Raw genomic sequence first — 18,392 nt, forward strand, 5'->3', positions numbered from 1 at the left:
AAAGCATCGATATTCCCACGGTTGAGAAACCCATCCGCAAAGCCACTTCGTGGCCCTCAAGGGAGTGTGGCTGCCCTACTTTCCGCCTTCATGCGTGGGGCAGGACTGAGAGGGCCCTCAAACCAACACGCTCAGGCAGGAGAGTGACAAAAAGTTTATTCTGTGCTTCTCGCAGCATTAGGCAGGGGATAAAACTGGAGAGAGGGCCTGGTGTGGAGGTGGAGGGACTCTGTGGGCTTCATTCTGGTAGGAGGACAGCATCAGGGCAGGCCTTTAGGCTGTCGCTCTGGGCAGAGGGTAGGGGTGCGGGGGCTTACGGTGGGGGCCCTTAGTTGGCACAGGTTCGGAAGGGCCCCAGGCAGACATGAATTCTCCGAGACTTGAGGTAGGTTGCTTCAGCCAGCCCGGGCAGAGAAGAAGGGCAGAGAGCGAACATAGGAGTCCAGTCGGGAGCGAAAGAGCTCACTTTGCACAGTTTGGCCCAGTGGGCACAGGGGATTCTTCACCACCAGCTCCACATACAGCTATGGAAAGGGAAGATGTTAGAGCCAGGCTTTGGATACTTCTGGTTTTTAGCCCCAAACCTCGTATAACCTCAGGGGTGTGTGAATGCACAAGGAACAAGGGCTGGAAGGCAAGCCCTCTCTGAGGAGAAAGTTGTGGTGGGAGTTAAAGAACCTAAGGGCCCCTGAGAAAACTCTTGAGTTCAGCAAACATATAGTAGGATTAGGGCAGGGGAGATGAGGGAGTCCTGGGGATCTGAAGAGCTCTGGGGGATGAGTCGCCGGAGCTGGCACTGACCGCACTGTAGATGTGGTGCAGCACATCTCGGATGGATCCCACGCCCAAGTCAGTATTCATGACAACTTTGATCCCAGTGGGCGTCTCGTAGTAATGGAGTTTGTAACGGCTAGTTTGGAAGGCCAGGAAGCCATCCTTCCTGCAGAGATGAGGAGGGTGTTAAAGAATGGGAGCAGAATCTCTCCCAAAGAGATACTTTTGATCCCCTCAAAGGTCGACTCCCTCTTTATCTAAACATATCCTTTGTAGAAGCCTGGTTGAGTAAAGACATCGCCCATCGTCACCCCTCAATTTAGCCCCCACCAACCTCTCTACTTTCAGACCCTCCCCACCCCCACTCCTGCCAGCTCCAGCACTCTCGCTCTGGACTCAGCCTCTCTTAAGTACCCTTTCCCCCTCTGGAGGCCAATGCTCCTTCCACTTCAGAAAATGTCCCCCATCCCCAAATTCCCAAATTGCTAGCCCTCCTCCCCACATCTTTTCTGACTCGGCGTACATGTCTAGCGGGGACATCTTGCTGACAAACGAGCGGATAGAGAACAGCATTCCGTACATCAGCTTATACTCCTGGAGGGAGAGGGGCAGAGTTAGCTCTCGGTTGATGCGGGAGACGGGGTGGGGGGTGGGAACGAGCTGGGGTTTGGAGAGGAGGGGCTGGGTTGGGGGACTATAGGTGTTTGGAGATGAGAGGTCGCCTGGGCTGCACAGGGCCCTCTCGTCACCTCCTCCTTGGGAATCCCTGCTTGCTTCTTGCGGTGCCATTCGCTGTAGTGCAGACACACTCCATTCCGGTCAAACAGGTACAGGTTGTGGACAGTCATCTGCAGGGCAGGGAGTGTGAGCCTCGCTCCGGGACCGCCCCCACTCCGTGGGCTCGGGTTCCCGGACCCACAGCCTTCCAACCAGGTGGGGACCCCACCCCTGGACTCACCGGAACTGCTCCGAGTGCCCGTCAAGACTTACTTCCGGTTTCCACGGAGCTCCGCCCCTTGGGGGGTTCTCACCCGGCCGCGGCGGGGCTTTAACTCCGTTCCAATGCAGCTCGTCAGACTCCGCCTCCCTCCCTCAGCCAATCTGTGGCCACCGGAGCCGCGCACGCGCGGCCAGGCGCTCGGGAATACAGAAGTGATGTGTCTGCGAGCGCGGTCTCGCGGGCGGGTGACGTCATTGAGGCGAGAGAGGCGGAGCCGTGGACAGTGGGCGGGAGACTGCCAACGGTTTTGAGCGTAGAGGTAGGCGTGAGAGGGGGATCTCAGGGGAGGAGGCCAATCGCTTGCCCCCCACTTCGGCAAATTGAGGGCTGAGGACTGGAAGGGTGGAGAGTAGACGGAACCAGGTGGTCGTCGGGGCAGAGGATCTCGGGCTAGGCTTGAGGGCGGCGTGCTTTTTAGGGACGACTTAGGGCGTGACTGAGGGTTCACAAGGTTTCTTTTTTTTTTTTTTTTGAGACGGAGTCTCGCTGTCGCCCAGGCTGGAGTGCAGTGGCGCGATCTCGGCTCACTGCAAGCTCCGCCTCCCGGGTTCACGCCATTCTCCTGCCTCAGCCTCCCGAGTAGCTGGGACTACAGGCACCCGCCACTACGCCCGGCTAATTTTTTGTATTTTTTTAGTAGAGACGGGGTTTCACCGTGGTCTCGATCTCCTGACCTCGTGATCCACCCGCCTCGGCCTCCCAAAGTGCTGGGATTACAGGCGTGAGCCACCGCGCCCGGCTACAAGGTTTCTTTTGGAGTGGTCGGGAGGGAGAGATTCTAGGGAGCAAGGAAGCTCGCTATGGCTTTCTTGCCAGGAGGGATCGAAGGGAAAGTACAGGGAGCTGACCCTGGACAGAACGGGTGAAGGGGTGGGGGAGCGTGAGTTTCCTCCCTCTCTTGAGACTGGAGCCAATTGAGGGACTAGTAGGGCAGGCCGACAGAAATTGGGCTCCTAGTGGATTTGGGTCCGTTTCCGTTGGGACGTTTTGGGTGTGAGAACTTAAGAGCTCATTTGACCGGGGATAGCCTGTGCCGGAGTTGATCTGCAGCTTCCAGCACTCGTAGTTGGGAAGAGGAGCTTCAGCGGCGCTGTTGTCCCACAGTAGGTCTTCTGTCCGCACCCCCTGTGCGCTGCACCCTCTTAACACTGTTCCCAGGAGCTGGGGAAAGGGATGCTTTTGCCCACTCCCATGGCCCCTGGAACTGGTGGAAACCTTTCCTCTAACCAGAAAGCCTCGATACCCTTGATTCACCAAGGATCCTTGGCGTGGAGTCTTCCTCCCTTCTCCCAAATCTTTCTCCGTGAACTTTTCCTCCTGGACTTTGCTAAAGCAGAAACTCCCAGCTCTTTGCTGTCTCCGGTTGTCTCTTCCCTGTATTCATGGCAACATCAGCTGACAGTCCCAGTTCACCCCTCGGGGCGGAGGATCTCCTGAGTGATTCATCAGAACCCCCTGGGCTCAGCCAAGTGTCGTCTGAAGTGACCTCCCAGCTCTATGCTTCTTTGCGCCTCAGCCGGCAGGCGGAGGCCACGGCCCGAGCCCAGCTGTATTTACCCTCCACCTCCCCGCCTCATGAAGGGTTAGATGGTTTAGCCCAAGAATTGAGTCGAAGCTTGTCAGTCGGATTGGAAAACAACTTGAAGAAAAAGGTGAGGGAAGTGTGTCTTGGAGACCACTGTGGCACTATACACCAGAGAGTCTTGGGATTGGGGTTGGTAAAAATAAAAAGCTTTGATGAGATTTGAACTCTTCCTGTTGGATTTCATATTCCTTTTAACTGCATAGGCAGTCATGCTTATGAGGGAGGGAGTGACCTGGGACACCATAATTTGAAAATTATGAAACTTCCTAGTGTTTTTTGTGAGAGACATCTCTGCTCTGAGTAGATACAGCAAACCTATGGGGTAGGTTGGTGAGCTGTTTTCTGTGCACTGGGAATGGGTAAGGTTTCTTGATCCCAAGAGGGAACGAGGGACTTAGGATAGCAGCTCAGAACCTTCCAGCTCAACACTATTTTGATAGTATGGTTCCAACTTTGGCATGTACATCATTAAGACATAGTTTAGTTAACTACAACATGTTACAAAGAAGATAGTTATTAGTATTGTATAGAAAAGGTATCAGAGTCAATTTGCAGACTGGTTAGGTCTTCCAGAGTTTGAAAATGATAGCCATAAGCCATACAGTCCTTACATTTGTTCTCGAATTGGCAAGAATCTCCACAGCTCTTGTCTTATACCTCCTCAATTATTTTATTTACACTATCTTTCTGGTTTCTGTAGTATTTGAATTTCTGACTCAAGGTTAGGACATCCCTTATTGGATCCGTTTGGTTTTTCTTGTTTTCCAAAGTGCTGGAGTGAAAATTCTACCCTGGTAATAGGTAAGAGACAGATAACGCAGATTGCATCTGATTTCCATGTGGCTTTTTTCTAGGATGGTTCTAAGCATATCTTTGAGATGGAAAGTGTTCGGGGTCAGCTCCAGACCATGCTCCAAACCTCACGTGATACAGCCTATCGTGAGTAAGCCCCTTCCCTAGAACTATGAAGGAGAACCTAGATGTAAGGGGTGGAGAAAGTGGACAGAGGAAGCAGGTAGGAAAACCTAAGCAGGAAAACCTCTGAGCAAGAGATTTCAGGAGAAAAGTCTCCTGTTCTTTGGGAGAGGGGGTGAAGGAGTGAGGGAACTGGAAAGGAAGGCCTTTTCTCTTCTTCAAGTGGCCCCTGTTTTTGTCATTTACCTGACTCTGGCTTTGGGATCCCTCTGGCTGCCTGCAGGGGATCCTCTCATTCCTGGCGCTGGCTCAGAGAGACGGGAAGAGGACTCCTTTGACAGTGACAGCACAGCCACCTTGCTCAAGTGAGTTCTCCTTGGGGTTCTCCTAGCTTGTTTTCTTTCTTGGAAATCCAAGTGTTTTGTTCCTTATTTCTCTCTTTATTGCTTTTGTACCTCTTAAGAACCCAAGACGCTTATCAGTTGGCTTTCAGTTTTCATCCTTTTTCTACTGTCTCCTGCCCGCTTTACTCCTTCAGGAACACGGGTATCTGCTGCCTAGTACCCAGTTTTCTCTTAACCTCCAGTCATTCTTCCCCTCTAAAGAGTTAGCTTGTTTCTGCTGAAACCTTTAAGTGAATCACAGACCAGTGTGTTATTTATGGCGCTATGGTTATATAGCTTTACGACTCTGGACAAGTCTCTTGCCCTCTGTGGGTCTCAGTTTCCTCATTTGTAGAATATCACAGTTGCTTTCCCAGCCCTAACATTCTCTACCTGATTTGCTCAGCACCCGGCCTCTGCAAGACTTGTCTCCATCTAGCTCAGCCCAAGCCCTGGAGGAGCTGTTTCCCCGCTATACCAGCCTTCGGCCAGGGCCTCCACTCAATCCCCCAGATTGTCAGGGGCTGAGAGATGCATTGGATTCAGAGCATACCCGCCGCAAGGTAAGATGCAAAGGCTTCCTTTCGAAAGCAGCAAAGATTAGAAAGAGGGGATCCAACTGTTGAAAAGGGCTGAGGGTTAAGAGCCTGAAAGCTGGGACTTAACTCAAATGTTTTTCTGAGGAGGGCTTTTTTGACCATCCATCTAATATGGCACCACCTCCTTTCCAAGTAGTCAGTCAGATCGCCCTCTTATTTCCTTCATGCAGCTTATCATTCTGATATATCTTGTTTTTTTCTCCCCTCTAAAATTTGAGGGTCCGTATCTTGTTTGTCTTAGTACTGGCTGCCTAAGGTCTAGAATATACATAACACAGAAACACTCTGTGTTTGTTGAATGGACACAAACTCTGCTAGCTTGTGCACAGGATTTACAGCTACTGGTGATATACTGCGCTTTGTCTCTGTGAACCTCTGCCTTAGTGTCTAAAGGGGACAGAGAAATAAGACAAAGGAGAAGAAAAGTCAAAATCATTGGTTGCCATTTTTGGAAGCCTCTCTTTCTCCATGTTAAACCCCTTGGCATGAAAGAAAGGCTTTCCCCTTTATCCTTGCTGTGTTTACTCATTGTGTCCAATGAGCTTCTGAAGGTAGGAGTAACTTTGCACATTTTGCTGTGTGGGCTGCTGCACCTCTGCCAAAAGGTTTATGGGATTTTTACTCAGGAGATCCAGGAAAAGGAGGAGCCTGGAATCTAAGCGCTTACCTCCTGAAAAGGTACAGAAACATGTTGGAGATCTTGAGCCTCAAGGTGCTTGCTTCAGAATTTTCCTGATTCTCCCTCTCCAAACCTATTCTGTTCTTGGGACCCAGGCTTCTTGGCTCTAGCCCATTCCCCCTCTAGAGGAGCTAGAAAGTTTGGTGCTGTGGTCATACGAAACATGGGCAACACCTAGACTCCTCACCCTTTTCCCCAGCATTGTGAGCGCTATATTCAGAGCCTGCAGACCCGAGTGTTAGAGCTACAGCAACAATTAGCCGTGGCTGTGGCTGCCGACCGCAAGAAAGATACCATGATTGAACAACTGGACAAGGTACCAGGGTAGCAAAATGTTGGTGGGTCTCTCCAAGAAGAGCATTAAGGAATAATAAATAAGTGGGTGGCCAACCAATGTTTCTTGGTGCATGCTGAGAGCTGGGCAAGGGGTTGGTTTGCTGACTGTTGGGAGAAGATGGCTGTTGACCCCGCCCCTGTGGGTAGAAAGAGGCAAAAAAGTTATTTTGGAATTTCATCTTACTTGCCCTACCTAAGACCCTGGCCCGTGTGGTGGAGGGCTGGAACAGGCATGAGGCTGAGCGGACAGAGGTTCTCAGGGGACTTCAAGAGGAATGCCAGGCAGCAGAGCTCACCAGAAGCAAGCAGCAGGAGGTGAGCACCCTGGAGCATATGGAGCATTAGAACCTGAGTCACAGATCTCTAGATGGAAAGGGGCAGAAATAGCTCTGGAATTAGGGTTTCCAACAGATTGACCTCAGTCTTGTAGTAGCTGTCCTGACATTTCTTCTCATCCCTCCTTTCTTCTCCTTTAACCATTTCTGCTGTCCAGCTTGCATCATCAGTGTCTTCTTAATTTTTCCCACACCATGTAGTCTTCTATCTGGCCCCTTAGTCATTTAGTGAACTCTGAAGTTTCGAGTTTACATTGTCAATGCTTTATAAAATATAGCACACACAGATTTCCCACAGTTCCTCTGCCCTGTATTCCTCTCTTCCTGAAAGACAGTAACCCACCTGGAACAAAGCCTTTCTGAGGCCATGGAGGCCCTGAATCGTGAGCAGGAAAGTGCCAGACTGCAGCAACGGGAAAAAGAGACACTGGTGAGAAGATTGGACTGGGTTAATTCCACTGGAAGCTGTTAATTACTTCTAGAGAGCTGTGGGCTATTGGTGGATTGTGGGAGACTATAATTTGAGTTGTACCAGAGCACTGTTTCCCAAAGTGTGTTCCTTAGAACAGTAATTCAGCTAGATACTCTATTAAAAAAAAAAAAAAGCCTCTGCTACCAAGTCAGTTTGAGAAACTCTGCAAATTGTATCCTCATTAGAACATTATCATCATCTGAGGAATTATTTTAAAATATAGGCTGGGCACAGTGGCTCACGCCTGTAATCCCAGCATTTTGGGAGACCAAGGTGGGCGGATCACAAGGTCAGGAGTTTGAGACCAGCCTGGCCAGCATGGTGAAACCCCATTTCTACTAAAGATACAAAAAATTAGCTGGGCATGGTGGTGCATGCCTGTAGTCCCAGCTACTCGTGAGGCTGAGGCAGGAGAATTGCTTGAACCCAGCAGGCAGAGGTTGCAGTGAGCTGAGATCACGCCACTGCACTCCAGCCTGGGCGACAGAGTGAGACTCCATCTCAAAAAAAATAAAATAAATAAAATAAAATAAAATAGTAAAGTAAAATAAATAAAATAAAATAAAATAAAATAAAATAAAATAAATTTCTGGGACTCACCTGCAGAGGTTTTGATTCAGTAGATATATGGTGGAACCCAAATCTTTTCAGAAATTTCCTGGGTGATTTTTTTCAGTCTGGTTTGGGAACGCTGGTGTAGGGCATGGCCAAAAAAGTACGGAATTGACTAACTCAAGTTTCTTTTCTTTTCTTTTTTTTTTTTTTTTTGAGACAGGGTCTCACTCTGTTGTCCAGGCTGGAGTGCAGTGGCGCAATCTCAGCTCACTGCAGCCTCTGCCCCCTGGGTTCAAGTGATTCTCCCACCTTAGCCTCCCAAGTAGCTGGGACTACAGGCGTATGCCACCATGCCCAGCTAATTTTTGTATTTTTTTGGTAGAGACGGGGTTTCACCATGTTGGTCAGGCTGGTCTCAAACTCCTGACCTCAAGTGATCTGCCCACCTTGGCCTCCCAAAATGCTGGGATTACAGGTGTGAGCCACCGCACCCGGCCTAATTACTGTGTTTTTAATGAGCGTAATTCTCAGCAGGCACCTTGTATGAGGGTCAGAGGGCAGATCGCTGGTCTCTGAAGAGCCTACTACGGAGCTTGGTTTTCTTCTGCGGTTGTAGGAGGAGGAAAGGCAAGCTCTGACCCTGAGCTTGGAGGCAGAACAGCAGCGGTGCTGTGCCCTGCAGGAAGAGCGGGATGCAGCTCGGGCTGGGCAACTGAGTGAGCATCGAGAGTTGGAGACTCTTCGGGCTGCCCTAGAAGAAGAACGGCAGACCTGGGCCCAGCAAGAGCACCAGCTTAAGGAACACTACCAGGCGCTGCAGGAGGAGAGCCAGGCTCAGTTGGAAAGGGAGAAGGTAAAAGTAGCAGTTGGAAGAGTTGAGGAACTAGGGAGTAGATGAAGGGCAAAATAATTGAATGGGATGGAATGTTAGAACGTGGGGGCTATATATAGGCAGGAATGGAGAGTAGAGAGCCATGTGTGGGAGACAAGGTTGAGAGTATAGGGCCAGCAGGAAGGGCTGGGGGTAATGAATACATGAAAGGCCAAAGACTGAAATTCAACAGGGATGGGGAAATAAGACAAATGGGAGGAGGGGGGGAAGCTTGGATTTTAGGGTTTGGGAGGATGAACTGGGGAGTGGAGGTAACCAGGAGATAAGAAATGAGGTATGTATATACATTTGATTTGTCTTTCATAGGAGAAGAGCCAGAGGGAAGCCCAGGCCGCCTGGGAGGCCCAGCACCAGTTGGCATTGGTGCAGTCTGAGGTGCGGCGGCTGGAAGGAGAGCTGGATACAGCTCGGAGAGAGAGAGATGCCCTGCAGCTGGAAATGAGCTTGGTGCAGGTCAGAAGGCAGAGGGTTCTTGAGGTTTTGTTCTGAGAGAAGTAGATCTGAGGCAGAGGGACCTCTCAGGAGTTGCAGCAGACACTCCCAGTTCAGTTGTTTGGGGTTTAATTCCATTAACAGTTTCTATGTAGTATGAGTAGTTTTCTGTCCTAAACTCAGAGCCATTTCTCACTGAGTGACCATTTCCCACAATATGTCAGACTGACCTAGTGTTACTTTTAGGATTAAATAGATTTAAATCTATTACAGATACCTTATGTTATTTTAAGAGATGACACCACACTTAGTGGATTGACAGCAGGTGAAAGCTTTTGTCAGAGACTTGATTCCAATCGTAACAGTATGCTTTGTAATTCTCGTTACTTGAATAACTTGTATCAATTTCTCTGAGTAGGTCAGGGACCCAGGCGGGCAATGATTTTTTAATTTACTTATGAAACTTCCATAACAGCACATGGCCTGGCACAGAATTGTACTCAAAAATTGTTTGTCAAATATAATTACACTTTGAAAAACACTTTCCATCTAGCTAACGCACTGAATTTTAAATTCAAACTAGTCAGACTGTTGCCATGGAATAGAGCAGGAGTTGGCGAACTTTTTCTGTAAAGGGCCAGACAGTAAATATTTTTAGCCTTGTGGGTTGTATGGTCTCAGGTGCAACTACCCAACTCTGCTGTTATACCACAGAAGTAGCTATAAACTGTACGTAAACAAATGGGCACAACACATGTACTAGAACAATGTTCTAGTACAACTTATTGAAACAGGCAATGGAGGGCTGAATTGGGCTGTAGTTTGCCGATCTCCAGAATAGAGGAAAGGATTGGAGAGAGCTGTGTTCTGGCCCATGGTGGAAACACAGCGCTGAAGAGGAAAGAGTACTGCATTAGGACTTAGGGCACTTACGTCTACTTCTAGCTAGAATTTTGACCTTTACGGGCCTCTGTTTTTATGTATAAAATGTGTGTTAAGGACAAATTGATGGATTTTCTAGGTGCAAGCCAGTCTGAGAGGCTATGTTCCATATAAATGGTTAACTTGAGGTACCAGTGAGGCCAGCATTTGAGAACCACAATCCTTTGGCCCGGTGTGGTGGCTCACACCTGTAATCCCAGCACTGTGGGAGGCCAAAGTGGGTGGATCACTTGAGCCCAGGAGTTTGAGACCAGCCTGGCCAACATAGTGAAACTCCGTCTCTACTAAAAATACAAAAATTAGCCAGGTGTGTGGTGTGCATCTGTAGTCCCGGCTACTAAGAAGGCTGAGGCAGGAGAATCGCTTGAACCTGGGAGGTGGAGGTTGCAGTGAGCCCAGATTGCACCAGTGTACTCCAGTTTGGGCAACACAGTGAGACTCCATCTCAAAAAAAAAAAAAAAAGAATTGACCTAGGGCGTCAGGTGTTACAATGAGATCACATGCGATAAAGGCTAAGAAAGCATCTGGGTGTGGTGGCTCACACCTGGAAACCCAGCACTTTGGGAAGCCAAAGCGGGCAGATTGCTTGAGCCCAGGAATTCAAGACCAACCTGGGCGCAATATGGCAGTACCTAAACTCTGCTAAAAATGCAAAAACTTAGCTGGGTATAGTGGCACGCACCTGTAGTCCTAGCTACTCGGGAGGCTGAGGTGTGAGGATCAACTGAACCCTGGAAGTAGAGGCTGCAGTGAGCCGTGATCACACCACTGCACTCCAGCCTGGGTGACAGGAACAAGACCGAGTCTCAAAAAAAAAAAAAGACAGAAAGGGCCAGGTGTGGTGGCTCACGCCTGTAATCCCAGCACTTCGGGAGGCAGAAGTGGGAGGATTGCTTGAGTCCAAGAGTTTGAGACCAGTCTGGGCAACATAGTGAGACCCCATCTCTACAAAAAATAAAAGGATTAGCTGGGCATAGTGGCACCAGCTTGTAGTCCCAGCTACTCTGGAGGCTGAGGTGAGAGGATCGTTTGAGTCTGGGAGGTCGGGACTGCAGTGAGCCATGATCACACCACTGCACTTTAGGCTGAGCAACAGAGCAAGACTCTGTCTCAGAAGTAGGGGCTGAGAAATAATCACTATTTGGATTTAGAAATTGAGTTCTTTGGGCCATGCATGGTGGCTCACACCTGTAATCTCAGCACTTTGGGAGGCTGAGGCAGGTGGATCATGAGATCAGGAGATTGAGACCATCCTGGCTAACATGGTGAAACCCCGTCTCTACTAAAAATACAAAAAATTAGCCAGGCCTGGTGGCACGCACCTATAGTTGCAGCTACTTGGGAGGCTGAGGCAGGAGAATTGCTTGAACCTGGGAGGCAGAGGTTGCAGTGAGACGAGATCGTGCCACTGCACTCCAGCCTGGGTGACAGAGCGGGACTCCATCTCAAAAAAAAGAAAGAAAAGAGATTGAGTTCTTTATAGTAAAATACTATACGTGGAAATCAGATTTTAGTGAGTTGAAGGACTGTGGCTGAGAAAATGGAGACACTTATAGGTTGACTGCTTAAGGAGGAAGAGGCACTGCCATTTATTGAATGTCTACTGGCTTTCAGGTACCCTACTCAGGGTATGTTATCTCAGACACATAGAATGGATTTGATTGCTCTATCAAACATTTATTGTAGCCAAGAAATTTATGTCTTTCACCCATAGTCATTTTCACTTTGATGTATGTTTAAAGTGTGAATATCTTAATAAGGAAAGGGAACCTCTTTCACCCCTTGAGGCAAAATTCTTGTTCTTCATCTCATATGAGGGGAAAGTTGGTACTGGATTTTGCCTACATTATATCCTCCATCCTCTTCTAAGCCCAAACAGATCTGGGCCGTTATCCCACCTTCCTTCACTCCCAGGCCCGGTATGAAAGCCAGCGGATCCAGCTGGAGTCGGAGCTGGCTGTGCAGCTGGAGCAGCAGGTGACAGAGCGGCTGGCGCAGGCTCAGGAGAGCAGCCTACGGCAAGCAGCCTCCCTCAGGGAACATCACAGGTACGTGGGACTCACTGGGTGTCACTTCTCTCAGCCACAGCAAGTATCGTTAGTGCCAGGCCTGTGTTCCCTTCAATCCCTTTGCTATGGTCCAGCACTGTGACTCTCAGGGTGTGCTAACTCCCATCAGCTGGGACCTGAGTCTCTCTCGGGAGGGCTGCCTTCATGCGTTCATGGAGAGCCAGAAGTGCCTGGGAATTTTCATCCCATAGGGAGTAGACCTTAACCAAGAACTGATAGGTGCAGAATGATAGATGGTCCAGCTCCCTTGCTGGGACAGTGCTGAGGTATGACCTGCGCTATCTCCAGAGCTGCTCTGTCAGACTGAGCCTCCTCCCAGCCTGGCGTCACTTCTCCTCACCCCCATTCTGCTGCTGAGATTTTCTGGAAATGCTTCCGAAATAAATTTACTTAAGTCTCTGCTACTGGGGAACCCATCTTAAGACCCCAGCTTTGTCCTTGCCGCTTCTTGTGCCATGGCCAGGCTAGCTGACTGGCTATCTGGGTCACTGTCACGTGCACACATGATGTCTTTTTCTCAGTTGGTCACTTCTTCTGTCTCCAGTCTCAGGCCTCTTCTACCTGTGCCCTGTAGGAAGCAGCTGCAGGACCTGAGTGGACAGCACCAGCAGGAGCTGGCCAGTCAGCTAGCTCAGTTCAAGGTGGAAATGGCAGAACGAGAGGAGCGGCAACAGCAGGTGGCTGAGGACTATGAGCTCAGGTCCTGGTCCCCAGAGTGCCCCTTTCAGGCCCCAGCCCCTTTGCCATGGGTAGAGCCCAAACTGGGAACAGTGAAGAGCTGCTCCCTTGATTGATCTGTCCTCCTCTACATGGGCCCCAGCTCCTTTCAGAATGTCAGATGTCCAACATTCCCTTCTGGCTCTTTTTAGCTCCCAAGTAGCTGCTTCCTTAAAGGCCCTGAGTCACTTCTTCTCTCTTTGCTTCAGACTGGCCCGGGAGCAAGCGCGAGTGCGCGAACTGCAGAGTGGGAACCAGCAGCTGGAGGAGCAACGGGTGGAGCTGGTGGAAAGACTGCAGGCCATGCTGCAGGCCCACTGGGATGAGGCCAACCAGCTGCTCAGCACCACTCTCCCACCGCCCAACCCTCCAGTACGCCTTATCCCTTGAGCTAAGCTTCTCCGTTGTGTTCTATTTTTATTTTTATTTTTGAGACAGTGTCTCATCTTGCTTAGGCTGGAGTGTACTGGTGCGATCATAGCTCACTGCAGCCTCAAACTCCTGGGGTCAAGTGATCCTCCCACCTCTAACTCCCAAAGTGCTGGGATTCCAGGCATAAGCTACCATGCCCAGCAAGAACTGTGTTCTAAATTCCTTCTTTGGAAATCTAGCTCCCTCCCAAGGGAAGTACTAAGTTCAGCTCCTAAGGCCTACATCAGGGGAGAAAAATTGGTGGGCTTTACAAATAATAACTGCCTCAGCAAAATAAATCCTTTTTTCCATGGCCATACTCACTCAGACTGGCCCCATTCCATTGGGCATAACTCTAGTCTCCCAGTCCCAAGAGGGGACAAATGATACATGGTACTAGTTTTGTGGAGGGACAGCTGAATTAATTATGAGGCAAAGGGCCAAAAATTGTTGCCAAGTCCTGCCCCAGAGTAGAGTAGGGAGTCTCACTTCCTAGCCCTTCATACATTGGTACTTCCCACTTCCTTCTTTTAATTATGAAATTCTAGCAGGTGTGGTGGTGCGCCTGTAATCTCAGCTATATGGGAGGATAAAGCAGAAGGATCACTTGAGCTCAGGAGTTCAAGAGTGGCCTAGGCAACATAGTGAGACCTCATCTCAAAAAAAGAAAAAGAAGAAAAAATTAGGATATTTTAATTTTATTTATTTATATATTTATCATTTATTTATTTGAGACAAGGTCTCACTCTGTTGCCCAGAGCACTCAAGCAATCCTCCCTCCTCAGCTTCCCAAGGAGCTGGGACTACACACACGTGCCATTGCCCCCAGCTGATTTTTAAATTTTTTGTAGAGATGGCATCTCTCTATGTTGCCAGGCCTGGTTCAAGCTCCCAGCCTCAAACGATCCTCCCAAAGTGTTGGGATTACAGGTGTGAGCCACTGCACCCGGAAATTTATAATCTTATTAAAGTGTTTGTACCATGTCTTATCTCTTTAAACCTACTGTGCTTTGACCCTTCTTTCTGCCTCTCTCTTGGTCAGGCTCCTCCTGCTGGACCCTCCAGTCCCGGGCCTCAGGAGCCGGAGAAGGAGGAGAGGAGGGTCTGGACTATGCCTCCTGTGGCCGTGGCCCTGAAACCTGTATTGCAGCAGAGCCAGGAAGCAAGGGACGAGCTACCTGGAGCACCTCCTGTTCTTTGCAGTTCCTCCTCAGATCTTAGCCTCCTGTTGGGCCCCTCTTTTCAGAGCCAGCATTCTTTCCAGCCCCTGGAGCCCAAACCAGACCTTACTTCATCCACAGGTAACTGGGGGCAGAAGTCACTGGGGTTCCCCTTCTGTGCATGAATTGGCTCCCTCTTTTGTACCTTGCTTTCTGTCTGATACTTGAGCATTTAGTTTCCCAGATGCCTTTAGTGATCACAAGTTGCAAGGAGCAGAAATCTGCTCACATTGGTCCAAATGAAGGGATTGAGATCTCATGGAAATGTGACATCGTGGGACTTAAGGAGAACTGGAGTTGGGAACGGGGCACTATCAGGAACTGAGGCAGCTAGGTGGCCCTTTTCTGTGGGCCTGCATAGTCTCCTGGGTCCACCTCTCCTGCACATCTGCTCTTTTTTCTTGCTAGACCGGCATTCAAGGTTCTCGCCCCTCATAACTTCAGTTTACACATGGGTTTGACCAGCTGTGATACTGACTCTAGCTGAGCCTCTAGACATTTATAGAGACATCGGTGTCTCAGTTTTTTAGGTCCAGTTTAAAGAGGCCATCTCATTGGATTGGCTGACCTTGGGTGTGGTGTCCACCCCTAGTTTAATGTCAGCTGTGATTTGAGTGGATGGGGGTGTTCTGTGTGGTACAAACGTGACAACCCAGGTCGAATTAAAAATGACAGATGGGGCCAGGCACGGTGGCTCACACCTGTAATCCTAGCACTTTGGGAGGCTGAGGTGAGAGGATGGCTTCATGCCAGGAGTTTCAGACCAGTCTGACCGATATAGTGAGACCTCATCTCTACACAAAATAAAAAATTGGCTGGATGTGGTGGCACACACCCAAATTTCCAGCTACCCAGGGAGGCTGAGACAGAAAGATTGCTTGAGCCAAGGAGTTTGGGGCTACAGTGAGCTAAGAAGGTGCCATTGTACTCCAGCCTGGGCAACACAGCAAGACTCTGTCTCTTAAAAAAAAAAAGAGACAAAGTGCTGGGATTACAGCTCACGCCTGTAATCCCAGTACTTTGGGAGGCCGAGGCAGGCGGATCACAAGGTCAGGAGATTGAGACCATCCTGGCTAACACAGTGAAACCCCGTCTCTACTAAAAATACAAAAAAATTAGCCGGGTGTGTTGGCGGGCGCCTGTAGTCTCAGCTACTTGGGAGGCTGAGGCAGGAGAATGGTGTGAACCTGGGAGGCGGAGCTTGCAGTGAGCCGAGATCGCGCCACTGCACTCCAGCCTGGGCGACAGAGTGAGACTCTGTCTCAAAAAAAAAAGAGATTAGTTGTAGCACAATTAAAAAATTTTTAATTATGTGAGAATAATAAAAGAATGGGGCATATTCTGGGGAAGAGGTCAGAACATGTGTGTTACTCATTTCCATTCTTCAGGGAGTTTGTGAGGGTATTTATTTGTTTAGAGTTTGAGTACCACAGCTTTCTTCTGTCTATATTTCTGTCTTAGAATTCAGCTGTGCCATCTCCCAGTCACCTCCAACCCTTCCCTCTCCAGCTACTTTAAACCTCCATCTTCATCTTCTCTTAGCTGTAATGTTCCTCTTACATTTAATAGGCCCTTTTCTTCTGAGTATTAGGTGAGTTGATTTGTGGAGGAGCCCCTTCCCCCCTGAACACACTTGCACCCACCCACACCTGTTTCACTTTATAGGTGGGGCCTTCTCTGCACTTGGGGCCTTCCATCCTGATCATAGGGCAGAAAGGCCATTCCCTGAGGAAGATCCTGGACCTGACTGGGAGGGCCGCCTAAAGCAAGGGCTGCCGCCTGCTCAGCTGGAGGGCCTCAAGAATTTTTTGCACCAGGTAAGAGAGATTCCACCCAGACTAGCTCATTTTCTTCTTCCCTTTCTCCTTTCCTCTTCCTGCTCTGGGAATCCAGGACTCTGGCCTCATTCCCTGTTTATGACTAACTCTTTGTCCCAGCTTCTTCTCTCAGATCCCTAGGCCTTTTTCTCTATCAGTCCCTAGGGAACTTGACTATTTTATTCACCCACAGTTGCTGGAGACAGGGCCCCAGAACAATGAGAACCCTTCTGTCGACCTGTTGCCCCCTAAGTCTGGTGAGTTCCAATTCTGAAGGAGGTTGGGGCTGTGGCCTAGGAAAGATCGGAGTTGGTTATCTAGGATGAATTTTTAGGAGCTGGCAAAGGTAATAAAGCCTTATAAATGCTGGGTGGTGGGACTTCCTTGGTTCTTTGCCACATTTCCTGATTCTTGGCTTTCTTTCCTTTTGCTAGGTCCTCTGACTGTCCCATCTTGGGAGGAAGCCCCTCAAGTGCCACATATTCCACCACCTGTCCACAAAACCAAAGTTCCCTTAGCCATGGCATCCAGTCTTTTCCGGGTCCATGAGCTTCCCTCCTCCCATTCACAAGGCAGTGGTCCCAGCAGTGGTTCCCCAGAGAGAGGTGAGCATGTTCTGGTTTACTAGGGAAAAAAGGAGGGACAGTCCTGAGTGTGGATCCAGTACAGGCACTTACAGTCCTTCTGAATTCCTGGGGAAATGGGCTGAGGGCTGGGGAGACAGGCCCTAGGATGACGCCGGTGATTATTGCTATGTGTGTCAGGTGGAGATGGGCTCACATTCCCAAGGCAGCTGATGGAGGTGTCTCAACTGTTACGACTCTACCAGGCTCGGGGCTGGGGGGCTCTGCCTGCTGAGGATCTCCTGCTCTACCTGAAGAGGCTGGAACACAGCAGGTACAAGCCTGGGAGGAAGGAGGAAGGATTCACAGGGTGGAAGCTGGATTATGGGGAGTGGAGTGGGTGTGTTTTACACTGAATTGAATCGTTGTCCTTTTCTGGGGAGGAAAGTGAAGGATGAGAGGTGGATCCACAGATCTTCTTCTCTTACTGCCCCACACCTTTCTTTTGTCTCTTCCTTTCTATTGCTTTTTTCTTCTAAACAAAAAAATCTTTTCCCCAGGTCTCTCTACCTTCGTTTTTTTCCTCTTTACCCCTCAGCTCAAAACTCAGAATCCTAGAATTTTGACTAGCTAGTGTAACTCATTATTTACTTCCACTAATGTCTCCTCCCAATTGATGCCCGGATCTATCGAGTTTGATCTTATTCTTAAGAGATAGAATTGGGGAGTGGTTCTTCCATCCAGTATTGGGTAACCGGGGGGACGGAGATCCCCATCCTCATACCTTTGATTTATGTGGCAGGACTGATGGCCGAGGGGATAATGTCCCCAGAAGGAACACAGACTCCCGCTTGGGTGAGATCCCCCGGAAAGAGGTGAGGGAAAGTCAGGCAGGGACTGGGGAGAAAAGGGCTCTCACTGACCAGTTCCTTCACCTCTGCACACTCCTGGCTGGCCCCTCCATTCCACCCCCGCGTTCTGTAGCATGGCCTTTCCTCCCTGCAGACTCATCTGGCCCTCTCCACGTGCATTTCCTCAGTGGGGTGGGGAATTGAGAGGATCTGACGCTGATTTCTTCCTTTCTCTTCCCTCAACTCTCAGATTCCCTCCCAGGCTGTCCCTCGCCGCCTTGCTACAGCCTCCAAGACTGAAAAACCTCCTGCACGGAAGAAAAGTGGGCACCCTGCCCCAAGTAGCATGAGGAGCCGGGGGGGAGTCTGGAGATGAGCCCCCCTACCCTCTCTCCTCTTCTTTGTTCTCTCGTTGTTGTTATTTTAATAAATGCTCAATAGTCTGTATCAGAGTCTCTGGCTCATAGGAATTTGGAAAATAGAGGTTTTGTAGGAAATCACTTTGTAAAGAAACCACATTTGGTTTCAGTACTTTTTTATATGTTACGTGTTTATATGTCATTTCCTGTGGGAAAAGACATGAATGCTTTGGAAGATGGTCTATGACAAGATTTGGAAAGTTGGAGCGGCTAAGATTCAGTGGACAAAGCTAAAACCTGCAGAGCAATGAACTCTGGGTGGTAGTGGAATTATGAGTGATTCTTAGTTTTTTAATACATTTCTGTATTTTCCAAATTTTCTAAAACAAGTATGTGTTACTTTAATAATCAGAAAAGACCCAAATTTTAATAAGAGTAAGTTATTGTATAAAGAGTTTGAGTTAAAATTTGGTTGTTGGGGAGAA

General features: G+C 49.2%; 2 protein-coding genes across 9 annotated transcripts; one reads left to right on the top strand and one right to left on the bottom strand.

The window, feature by feature from the left end:
- Positions 1-136: 136 nt before the first annotated feature.
- Positions 137-1,837, bottom strand: TRAPPC1 (trafficking protein particle complex subunit 1). Of its 2 annotated transcripts, none has more exons than XM_032138651.2 (5): positions 1,733-1,837; positions 1,524-1,622; positions 1,298-1,368; positions 802-940; positions 137-524 (listed from the first exon to the last, which is right to left on the bottom strand). In XM_032138651.2, exons 2-5 carry the CDS (start codon positions 1,620-1,622, stop codon positions 396-398), a joined length of 438 nt encoding a protein of 145 aa, XP_031994542.1. In that variant the 5' UTR covers positions 1,733-1,837; the 3' UTR covers positions 137-395. The 2 variants fall into 2 exon arrangements, with proteins under 2 accessions (XP_031994542.1, XP_031994543.1); XM_032138652.2 differs by having other exon boundaries at positions 1,765-1,824.
- Positions 1,838-1,938: 101 nt separating this feature from the next.
- On the top strand, positions 1,939-17,995 carry CNTROB (centrobin, centriole duplication and spindle assembly protein). 7 transcript variants are annotated; one of them, XM_032138639.2, is made up of 20 exons: positions 1,939-2,033; positions 3,005-3,426; positions 4,214-4,298; positions 4,558-4,639; positions 5,064-5,220; positions 6,135-6,251; positions 6,470-6,586; positions 6,938-7,036; positions 8,250-8,486; positions 8,832-8,978; positions 11,815-11,948; positions 12,544-12,669; positions 12,896-13,058; positions 14,140-14,398; positions 15,983-16,134; positions 16,328-16,391; positions 16,569-16,739; positions 16,899-17,031; positions 17,500-17,572; positions 17,799-17,995. In XM_032138639.2, exons 2-20 carry the CDS (start codon positions 3,157-3,159, stop codon positions 17,922-17,924), a joined length of 2,712 nt encoding a protein of 903 aa, XP_031994530.1. In that variant the 5' UTR covers positions 1,939-2,033; positions 3,005-3,156; the 3' UTR covers positions 17,925-17,995. The 7 variants fall into 7 exon arrangements, 6 of the variants coding, with proteins under 6 accessions (XP_031994530.1, XP_031994536.1, XP_031994529.1 ...); XM_032138638.2 differs by lacking the exon at positions 1,939-2,033 and adding an exon at positions 2,042-2,877; XM_032138645.2 differs by lacking the exon at positions 3,005-3,426 and having other exon boundaries at positions 1,940-2,033; positions 4,214-4,302.
- Positions 17,996-18,392: the final 397 nt, after the last annotated feature.

Source organism: Hylobates moloch, unplaced genomic scaffold (assembly GCF_009828535.3).
Source record: "Hylobates moloch isolate HMO894 unplaced genomic scaffold, HMol_V3 SCAFFOLD_19, whole genome shotgun sequence".
Lineage (NCBI taxonomy): Eukaryota > Metazoa > Chordata > Mammalia > Primates > Hylobatidae > Hylobates > Hylobates moloch.